At 34.3% G+C, this 11,909-nt stretch overlaps 1 protein-coding gene across 1 annotated transcript; it reads left to right on the top strand.

Annotated features, from left to right (window-relative positions):
- The first annotated feature begins 6,700 nt into the window (after positions 1-6,700).
- LOC105060073 (pathogenesis-related protein PRB1-3) lies at positions 6,701-7,413 on the top strand. The gene has a single exon (XM_010943665.4). The coding sequence runs from the start codon at positions 6,762-6,764 to the stop codon at positions 7,248-7,250; it is 489 nt and encodes a 162-aa protein (XP_010941967.1). The 5' UTR covers positions 6,701-6,761; the 3' UTR covers positions 7,251-7,413.
- Positions 7,414-11,909: the final 4,496 nt, after the last annotated feature.

The following is an 11,909-nucleotide window of genomic DNA, read 5'->3' as shown; positions in this document are numbered from 1 at the left end:
CATGGTTCTACAGCACACATACCACACGATAAACTCTAATATTTTAGATATTATCTTTTATATTATTTTATCTTTCATTATCTAATATAACATTCTTTATGATGTCTTGATACTCTCAAATTCGGACGACGTGGGGTCACCAGTGACCCCACACTCACATGGAGCAGCGTCCGGCAATGACGTGGTAGAAGACCTGCTCAATTCGTAGCACCTCTGACTCGATTGAAGGATAGAGAGCTCGTCCACATTCAGAGCCGTACGTAAGTACTATATATCTTTATTGAATATGTTTAAATTTTAACCATTTTAGAGTCTAACATTTATTGTTCAAAATAAATTTTACAGTACATTTATAGAGTTTGGGGTGCCTTGTGTGGTTACCGACATCATCCAATGATTGATGCCGAGGTTGGGGAACGAGTTCTCCAGTTGGCGATCGGGGGCTCATGATATAGCCTGGGAGATGTTCATGATAAGTCAAAGATGTTTAATTTTTAAATTAGTAATAAATTTTATATTCTATTTATTAATATATGGTTGCTTCTATTTGCAGGGGTACTATCGATTCGAGACTTCTTAGGATGAAGAGGCTGGCCGTTGGACCTTCGAGGAGGTGGTTACATGGAGGTTTCGAGATAGGCTATATAGCCTTTGACAATCCACCGTAGAGCACTCTAGTTTCGAATCACCATCGAACTGGAAGTCTTACACAGATCACTGGATACGGACGGACATATGGGAGGCCCTCTGCGACCAATGGAGTACTTAAGAGTACTCTGATAGGTGGCAGAGGGCACGGCAGAATCGGTTCGCCCAGCAGCATCCGATCAAGCACACTGGTGGCTCCATTGGCACACATGTTGTGGCCGATAGATTGATAAAAATTCTATACTTAAATTAATTTTATATTAAATTAATCATATATATTAATTAATTTAATTTTATTATTTATTTATTATAGACATGATAGTTGGGTTGTGCATCAGGGCAGTTGCAGTTATGGGAGGCCACATACTAGTCTAGGAGGACTAATGATTACTTAGATCCTCGATCTCGACAGATCATGGTAATGACTTAAAATATTATTTATTAAGTTTTTATATATACTGATATATATGGACTAATAATTTTTTAAACTGTATAGGTGGATTATATGGAGTATCTTGTATCGCGACATGGCAAGGATCCAACCTTTCAGCCCCTCTTTAACCTCAATGGATGGCTCAAGGCCATCGGAGGGATGAGTAGGAGTCGGATCATAGGATTTGGCCATAGCTTTGACCCTTCAGCAGCTTGATACTCCTCACAGGACTCAACGATCCAGATGTGGGCTGACATATATGTGGAGGAGGTCATGCAGAAGTTTTGGAGCCAATGACCTCAGAGCTTTCGAGATATCGTTCGCGATACGATTGTTGAGATTCTCTGAGATTCATATTGATGCGATCAGTTGGGCTCGATATTACAACCATTATAGCAGGTAAGTCTATTAATAGTTTTCTTTACTTATTTTAAATTTTTATATTTAAAAGCTTCACATATTTAGGTTTGAGTTTGGAAAAGAGATATAGGAGACAAAAATTTAATCTAACTATTCAAACGATGGATTGGATGTGTCTATAACTCCATATCATCGAATAAAATATATAGGAATAATCCGTTCGAGAATCGAAATAGTATATCAAAATATACATCTTTGTATTAATATATACGCTTTCATATCAAAATTTATTAATAATATTTTATTTTTTTTGTTACATGATACTGAAATATCCAGCTCTCATCCATCAGCTATTGGAGAGGACGTACAGGAGTAGGAGGATGAGGAGGAGGATCTTATATGATTTTTTTTGATATGTATATAATTTTGATACTTGTAAAGCAACATCTGTATGTAAAATTATATAATTTATATTTTTAATATAATATAATTAATTTTATATTTATGATTATATTATATAATTATTATCTTATTTATAACATATTTTAAAAATTATTATTGCTTATTACTATGATTAAAGTAGGTTTTAAAATATTTAATTATATTTTTTAAAAAAAAAATTAAAACCATTAGCGATGGCATTAGTGACGTAAACTGTCATTGCTAATAAATTTTTAAATTTTATTTAAAAAAATTAAAAAATTATTAGCGATGATAGTAGCAATAGCACTACCATCGCTAATAGTTTTTTAACAGTTTAATTAAGAAAAAAATTAAAATTATTAGTAATAAAATTTTATCACTAATATCGTCACTAATTACCTTTATTAGTGATGACAGGTTTACCATCACTAATAATGATAATTAATGATGAGGTTATTTCTGTCAGATTTTTAGCAACGGGAGTCCGTCGCTAATAGTATTAGCAACAACAAACTAACTAATAGTCTTTTTTCTTGTAGTACATTAATTGTGCATGTTTGGCACGTGCATGCAAAAAAGAGGACTCCAGCTCTCTCCCGACTTTGGTGAATACTTGAGTCCTAGGATAAGTCAAATTCAACTAAAACCCTAGTTTTAGGTAAGATCTCGCCTATAAAAGGTTGCCTCCCTCCTCCTTTAGACTTCACAACCAAAATCTTGAGTGACCACCATCAATTTTTAAACTTTTCTTGGTGTTTTTCTTAGATTTTTTCCATTGAAAAGGTTCATCAGAATCAACTTTTGGCCTAGCTAAACTTAGGTAAGGAACCTAAGCTTTTCTTCGTCTCTCTTTTTTGGCCTCATGGCCATCATTCGACCTTGATTGAAGCTAGCAAGTCATCAGAATCATGTTTAAGTAGAGACACCCATGTTTCAAATCTTTTTTGCTTGGTTTATCGTCATTTTGGCCATGAAAAGCTCACCAATGGTGAAGAGAGGTTGCTGAATCTTTCTTATTTCTTCTTCCTAGTCTCTAGGTTACTACCACCACTTTGATTTGATCTGAGCCATCGAAATAATTTGAACAAGACTCCCCTATTCCTTGCTCTCTTTCTCCTATTTTGGCTTCACCACCACAGTCAGCTAAGGCCGTGGTTGAGGTCCTTGCCATCGCTTTTGCCAAACACCACCACAGTCTGCCAGCCCGACCATTCACTATCATGGTTGGGAGGAAGGGAAGGAAGAAGAGGATGGTCCCTATTTGAGAGAAAGAGTTGTTATCTTTTCTCTCCTTTCTCTCTCTTCTCTTCCTTTTTCTATCTCCTTTCTTCCTTTTCTCTCTATTCTTTCTTTTCTCTCCTTCCCCTAGCTTTCTCTATCCTCTCTCTTCCTCTCTCTCTCTACATGATAAGTGGGGATTGGGTGAGCGGAGATTCACAAGGCTGGCATTGAACCCATGGTGATCCCAATAGAGGGTCCTGGATCAGTATTGGTCTCTATCTCATTTTTTAGAACACCAATCATTGATAATACTTTTAGATTTGAATTTATTGAATTGTTGTTTCATGATCTATTGGTCAAGTCACCTAGATCTGATCCACTCGGCTTGCCATGTATTGTTATCTTGTAATTATGTTCTTTCTCTTTTATAATTTTTCACCATGATCATGATCACTTTATGATTTCTTCTAATTATCAATTTTGATTATATATGGATATGGTCAATCGAATGAGAAGGTGTTGAAAAAGGAGGTGTATGCTCTAATTTCTAAATTAGGATAAATTTCTAAATATTATTTATTAGTTAATCATGTATTAAGCAGGATCGAGAAATTTGGGATCAAAAGTAATTCAAAAATTAGATATTTGAAAATAGAAATTTAATAATAATTTATTATTTTCTATGCTGATGGTTGATCGATGATGAGTTGAATTTAGATATTAGGCATGGACTGATAGATACTATATCTAGATTTGGCTGATGATAGAAATAAGAATTTCTGTACATTGATTACTTATTTATATAAAAATTATTTTATATATCAGTGAATTTGATCTATGTATTTTTGATAGTGATATATTATATACTTAATTATTAAGTATATATTTATAGCTTGTATAATGTTATGTATCTTGTGCCACTGATCTTAACTTGAGTGGATTTGAAAATCATGTACATCGAGTTTTGCAAAACAATGTGACCTTGATACTTAATAACTATGTAATTGAATTATTCAATTGGAAATTAGGTTGTGGTGCTTTGGATTAGCCATTGCACTGGTACTCCATCTTGGGCTATAAATATGTTTGTGATTGCTTAGAGTTGAGCACTTATAGTCTTTCAGACTAGCCATTGTTGGTTCTCCATCATAGACTAAAAATATAGTTGTGGTAGTCCACTGGACTAGCCACTGTGTTAGTGCCCTGTCATGAGTTGGAAATATGGTTACAATAGCTAGGGTTGAGCATTTATGATCTTTTGGATTAACCACTTTATTGATGCCCCGCTACGGATTAGAAACATGGTTGTGATAATCAGAGTCAAGCACTGATGATCCTCTGGACTAGCCACTATATTGAGGCCCTACCATAGGCCAAAAATATGGTTGTGGAAGTCTATAAGATTAGCCACTATGTTAATGCCCTATCATGGGCCAAAAATGTGGCTGTAGTGGTCCAGAATTGCACACCTAAATATTATCAGATCCGATATATAATAATTTAAGATAATTATTTAATATGATTTATTATATAAAAGATGTATTACTATATATGTTTTACGATCATTATATCTTGTGGTATGAAATTTATATGAATAACAACTCTTATTAGTTTCTTATTTATTATTATTATTATTATTATTATTATTATGTTAGTACTGGTTTGTAGAAGTTCTTACTGGTCTATAAAGCTCACAACTCCTTTCTTTTCCTCTTTCTGTTACAAGATGTATATACTTGGCTATCGTTGGGATCATTGATGAAAAAATTGAATAGATAGAGCCTCAGTGATACTAGTCAGGTAATTGAATTTTGTAATTATACAAATGTTGTTATTTATTTGAATTGAAATTATTATTGTTCATTAAAAATTTAAGATTGTAATAGATTTTAAGGTTTTGCATATTCTTTTAGGACTTGTTCTAAGAAGTATACGGCTATGTCGCATGGCTGACCTAGGAGCGGGGTTCAGGGCGCGACATTCCTAACATATATATAGCCGATATGGGATAAGTACAAACCTTCATGGACCCTTATATATTCTTTCCATTTAACTCCCAGTATCATCTTTAAGCTATAGATTCAAAACTCAATTTAATCTAATCACAAGCACCATGATTAATCTATAGTCAGATCTAAATCGGTATGTCCTTTGCTATTCTCTAGTTTGCATAGATCATAAGTTAGGACTATTTTGATTCAATGAGCAACGATCAAGATTATCACCCAAAAGGATTAGTCAAAAAATATTGTTTGGATTCATTGGTCGTATATAAAGTTTCAAGATCTTTGCAACCTATAACTAACATGAGACTAAATACATGCCTATGCATGTCTTTTCAAACTTGGCCATATTATCTAGATCCATATGATCTTATTGCATGTCTGAATTTAGTTGTCATAAGTTAAAGAAGCAAATTGATACATTTAAGATCCAATATGTTATATGTTGTTTTTTCTTATCTTTTTCACACTTGCCTCTTTAAACCATTGATATGGAAGTGGTCACTGATCTATAATATGTAATAAAATGATCATTGATTAATTTCAATTTTATAACAAAATGATGATTGACCTATAACATATAACAAAATGATCATCGATCAATTTCAATTTTATAACAAAATGGTCACTTTGGCTAATTCCATCTGTTAGATTAAGAATATAATAGAGTGACCATTTTATTATAAAATTGAAATTGATCGATAACTATTTTATTATATGTTATAGGTCAGTGATCGTTTAGTTATAAAATTGAAATTGATCGATGATCATTTTGTTACATATCATATGTCAGTTACCATTTTGTTACAATCTTTTATAGGTCAGTGATCAAAAAAGTAATTAACCCAGATGGTCATCCATCCAGATATCCTCGTAATTTTTCTTTTTTATGCCTCTTAATTATTGCTATTCCATGAGATTTGAGAGGTTTGAACTAGGATTGTAAATTAGATGAACAGCTTGTGAGCTGCTCGATTTCAACTCGAATCCAAGCTTGACTCGACTTAACTATTATTGAGCTCGAGTAGCTCGAATAGTTTTTTGAGTTGATGAGACTAAAATAGCAAAATTCTTCGCTTAAAATTTCATGAGCCTAGTACCCTAGAATATATATTTTTAAAATTATATTTTAAATATATTATTAATTTAATATTTTAAATTTAATATAAATATTTTTAGTAATTTTAAATTTTAAATTATATTTTAAATTATGGTTAAGACTCAAATTTGAGTTAAGAATTTGAATATGGCTTGGATGATATTTGAGCCAAACCAAGTTAACTTGATTGTTGCTTTTTTTTTTATCTAGCCGAGTTCAAACTTGGACATCCAGCCGTAGAAGAAAAGTAACGGCACTTGTCAAGGGTCCGCGGAACGCATAATTTAATTTATCCATATGTCCACGAACAAATGTAAGTAACACGCACGAGGATCTCGTCCAATTCTCCCCTAGACTAATCCTTCTCGTGATCTTGCCAAGCGTGAGGCTTTTGATAATTCTGAGCAAAGTTTTTTCCAAGCCAAACTTGGACTTCAACATGGGCAAAGTTTTTTCCAAGCCAAACTTGGACTTTAACACCATTCCTCCACTATAAATCCCCCCTTCCCCAGGCTCTCTCCAATCCAAACAAAAAAAACAACAAGATCTAGTGTATCGTGAGAGTAGTGAAACCATGAAGTTCTCAAACCTAACATTCGCTTTGGCCTGCGCCGTGTTCTTGGCCATGGCTCACACCACCATCGCCCAAAACTCCCCACAAGACTTTGTGAGCGCCCACAACGCAGCCCGGGCGGCCGTCGGCGTCGGCCCGGTGTCGTGGGACGACACCGTGGCAGCCTACGCCCAGAACTACGCCAACCAGCGAATCGGCGACTGCAAGCTCGTCCACTCCGGCGGACCGTACGGTGAGAACCTCTTCTGGGGATTAGGTAAGGAGTACACCGCAGCGGATGCTGTGAACTCGTGGGTGAGTGAGAAGCAGTGGTACGACTACAACACCAACACTTGCGCCGCCGGGAAGGTGTGCGGTCACTACACCCAGGTGGTGTGGCGAGACTCCACCCACATCGGCTGCGCTCGGGTGACGTGCAACAGTGGCGCCATCTTTATTATCTGCAACTACAACCCTCCGGGCAACATCGTGGGGGAGCGCCCATATTAGTTGATAGGGCTCTTCTCATGGTATGGAGAGTATCTGTACTATTAATTATTAGCATGTTTTATAAAATAAGATCTGGGATGGTATTTCCCTTGCATGAAGTCGTTTGGGTTTTGAAAACCTGGACATGATCCTTGTTCTCAATAAAATGAAAAGGTTTCGGTGATTCCGGGGAAATAATAAATTGACAAGATGATGCAGTAACTTTATATTTCATCTTGGAAACATTTATGTACGCTTTGACAAACTACTGTGCAAGGATGTTATCTTGGCATGATTAAAACAAGCAAAATATGACCTAACCTGCTAAACCGATTTGGATCATAAATATATCGACTCATATAATTTATTTAATATTTAAATTAAATTTAAATTTCAAATATATGATCCATTTAATCCATTTAATATTCAGATTGGATTGAGTTCGATAATATATTTAATATATTTAATATATTTAATCTTTTTAAAACTTATTTAATTTATTTAAAACATGCTTAACATATTTCTAACCTATTTAATCTAATATATTCAATTTATTTACTTCATTTAACTTAATTTGATCTGTTTAATAAACGGATTAAGCGAGAGGAATCGAATTATCTATTTAATAACTAGGTTGAATGCATATATGAATTTTTGACCTATTTAATAAATAGATCAGATTCGAATTGACGATCCAACCCACATTCATCCAATTCGTATCTGATCTGGACCAATCTAATTGCCATCTCTATATATGATCCTTTCATTTTTAGCTCTCCAAAAAACTGAGAAGTCTTTCGTGTTTTATTAATTGCAGCGCATTGTCAAGGCGTGATTAACATAGAATTAGATTTTTCCCCCCCTTTTTTTTACTTGTTCAAAATATTCATTTTTGAGGGAAAAAAAATTGAAGACCACGAATATACTCAAAGCATTTTACAATCCCCCACCCCACTCCCACACCTCTTTTTCCTCCGCTTTCTGGTTTGTTGGTATTTGTTGGGCGTGGTGCTTTCAGTTGGACTGATCCTCTGCTAAGCTGATAGCCCTCGTCCAACCAATAATTTCTCCCTATAGTCCTCCTCAAACTCCAATATTGTCCACATTTCAACTTTAACTGGAGAATCCTACGTACTTTAATTTGATATCTTGATATTTAAATCTAAATTTGACCATTTAAACTTCTTTATATAACATATATATTCAAATGGACGAAGATTGTTGTAAGAGATTAAGGGGTCTGGTCACAAAATACTTCGGTCTTTCAATTCGGCTCCGTTTGTCTTCGGGGGCATGGATGCCATTTATGTATTATAGTAAATTGATGGCCGGTTCCTTCGTCGACCAGGCTATAATTTTGATTGAGTGGAACTTTAACACCCCTTTGAAGTTTCAAAGTTTCTTTGATTTTCGGGTACATACTTATTCTTTAATATATACATAGTTACAAATAATTATTTACTTACAATTACAGATGCATGCAGAAATAATACAATTCTATATAGGGAGAATATATTATATACAAGAACTATTATAAGTATATACAATATAAGTATGTACAAATTCTGTATAAATAAGAATAACTAAAAATTAAATGATAACGATCAAGAAACCACATGGTAAATTCAGGTCAAAAAAGAATATTGGGTATTAATTACCCTAGGCATTATAGCTTTTATTCAATTTCCAGAGGGTTATATTATATATATTCAATAATAATTTCCTATTGCTACCCTAGGCAATGGTCCTTCATTTTAATTTTCTTTTGATAAATTGGATTTACTATACCAATCTAGTGTACATACATTTATGAATCAGAACATAAAATATGTGAAAAACCCATAAGAATATCTATCACAGTAGTCCAAAATGTAGTTTCCATATGATTGGCTATGCATATGTATTGTGGTTCCACCTGCAATCTTATTAACTTCTCTATACATACATGTCATCTAATACAAATATAGAGTTGCTCTCATTCTTCGATAGTCCTAAATCAGAAGGTAAGAACGGATATCTATAGTTGATGAATTTGATAGCCATCTAACCACCGCCAAAAATCACCATCAAGAGTCACGTACTTGTACTTTTTAATAATAGTTCTTGTAAGATTTATTTTAAATTTATTTATAAGTTAGGTCATACATTGCTTTCCAATCAAACATTTCAAAATTTTGTTGCAATTTTTTTTTTTTTAAATTTATTTTGTTAGATGTTATCTCCTTACAAAATGACGAGGGGCTTTCCCTGGTCATCCTCTTTGAGAAGCAACTCGCTAAGAATAGGAAGGCCTGTAGGTGCCCCTTGATGACCCTATCCTTCAGCGCGCGGGAGGGCAAACGTGTGTCGTTTTATTCACGTCATGGGCGGGCGAAGGTGAGGCGTTAGCCTGGCCCACCCGCAGCATTATCCGCCCGGTATCCAGTGACGAGGGCGACGTTGTCGGGGTTCGGCTCACATCCTTCGCCCGTAAGAACGATTGATCATTATTCACCACATCCTCCGTCGGACCACACCTAGCACAGATCTGAAAGCACTACAAACGCCGTCTGCACAGATCTCAAATCGACCATTGCACTATCCAACGGTGACTTCGCGCGAAGGAAGGCGAATCCTTCTTTCGCGCCAAAGAGACAACCCTTTCCTTTTTTTCGTCGAACGTGGAATAGGTATGCGCCGCGGTGAAGTCACGACATTTTATAAAATTAGCAGGGTCTGCGACGTTACTGCTGAGATGATGTCCCTAATTAGCTTCCAAAAGCCAAAATAGGACAAAACTCTTTTTTTTTTTTTTTTTTGAAAAAAGGATTGGCATCGAATTATAATATATACTAAATGCACGTTGATCACAGATGAAGCTTCCCAGTAGTTGACCTTGATTTGTAAAATGAAAACACCATGACAAGTGCATGGAAACTTATCAAAAGATAGCCACCCAAAAATCTCAAACAAGACAATATATGATTCAACACACGCAAAGAAAACATCACATGCTCAGTCCTAGACCATTAACTGCCGTGCATGTGCTATCTTATTATTTCATTAATTTGTGATCTCATCCACCTATACAAATGAAAAAGAAAAAAAAAAAATCATACACATTAATTAATGGAATCATTTTTATTTATATATAAATCTCTCAAGTTTTTAAATTTGTTTATTACTTCCTAAATATTGCATCTATTCAACATATTAATCCTCTCACTATCCTAAATTAATCCAATTGTGGATGAAGGTAGATGCTCATTCATTTTACAGATCAAGGAAGAGATTATCTTAACTTTCCTCCTCCTCTATTAAAATTTATCCTTATTGACTTGGGTTTCTCTCCCTCTCATTCCTGGCATCTCCTTTCACCCATTCTCTTATTATCTATCTTCTATCCATCTAGAAATTTCTTGTGCTCATTCTAAAGGAATAACAAAAACTGCAACATTTGTTTTGTACTTAGAAAGGAAAACAAAATACAAAATTGTACACTTCTTGCTTGGGGATTGAAAAGGGTTTGCAAGCTAAATAGAAATATTTTTCCAAACAGCCATTGTTTCTTCAAAATTAGGGATGTATGTGCAAACATATATGTTTATAGTGACACAATGAATTCTTTTAGGTTTTAGCATGCAGATCAAGAAGGTTGCTAGAAGTGATATAAAAAAGGACAGCATAGAATTTTAAAAGTAAAATGGACTATACATATTCAATTGTTAGAAACTTTAACTCCATTTACGGTATACCCATGAATGTCCATTCTCATAGTAGTGAACCATATATCGAAAATGTTTATATGCAATAGGCTAATTATATAATTTTTGAGATAAATGCACAGATTGAAACAATTGAGAAAATAATACACAAAAAAGATTTTTTTTTTTTTTTTTTTTTTTTGAGAAAACAAGTAAGATACCTTTTTTTTTTGGTAAGCATAGAGATTTTATTTAAACTGTAAGAAAAGGTATACAGATATATCAAACCAGGTTGCTGTAACCACAATATAGCAACCCGTAAACAAAAGAACCATAACAGAACACCTGTATAACCAAGTATAACAACAGGTAACTGAGTAAAGTACCCAAAACTGATAACATGTACAAAGGATCAGACGAGGTAGTTTATCCAAAACTAAACATTTGAAGATGCAGGATCCACTAACATTAATATGAGTGATGAATGTTGATGAAATCCAAGTACTGCACATATAATTCTTAAAAGATGTGAAGGAGGTAATATCAGCTGCTGATGATGAACAATTGTATCTGTTGTGTCCTTTTGGATTTATGATGCCTTTGCCATGAATACTTACTCTGAAACATCTATATATGATACCATCTATGATACGCTTGAGTTATTTCTGCAGTTGGAATGATATTCAATACCTGATGTGTATGCTGATTGCAGATCGGAACCTCATACTTACAAAGAATACCAAGGTGATGGAAAGCATGATTTGGCAACCTCTGTTGATGTTCAAGTGATATATTGGAAATGCAGAGTAGTAGCAGTCTCACAATACAGAGAAATAAAAAGCCATGTATAGATGATCCAGTATCTATCTTGCCATGTATAGAATAGAACCAAGAAATTCTGAGCTTGAACCTTGTTATCTCCCCAATTCCATAACATATATATATCTAATAAAGTCCTCCTGTTAGTTGATGTAACTGAAGTGTATACCTTCCATTG

This window comes from Elaeis guineensis, chromosome 6, assembly GCF_000442705.2.
Source record: "Elaeis guineensis isolate ETL-2024a chromosome 6, EG11, whole genome shotgun sequence".
Lineage (NCBI taxonomy): Eukaryota > Viridiplantae > Streptophyta > Magnoliopsida > Arecales > Arecaceae > Elaeis > Elaeis guineensis.
Note: the sequence above shows the minus strand (reverse complement) of the source record. Positions and strands in the feature narration are given on the sequence as shown.

Bases quoted from the DNA above. Each gene is read 5' to 3' on its own strand.
- LOC105060073 (XM_010943665.4), top strand. From the start codon at position 6,762: ATGAAGTTCTCAAACCTAACATTCGCTTTGGCCTGCGCCGTGTTCTTG.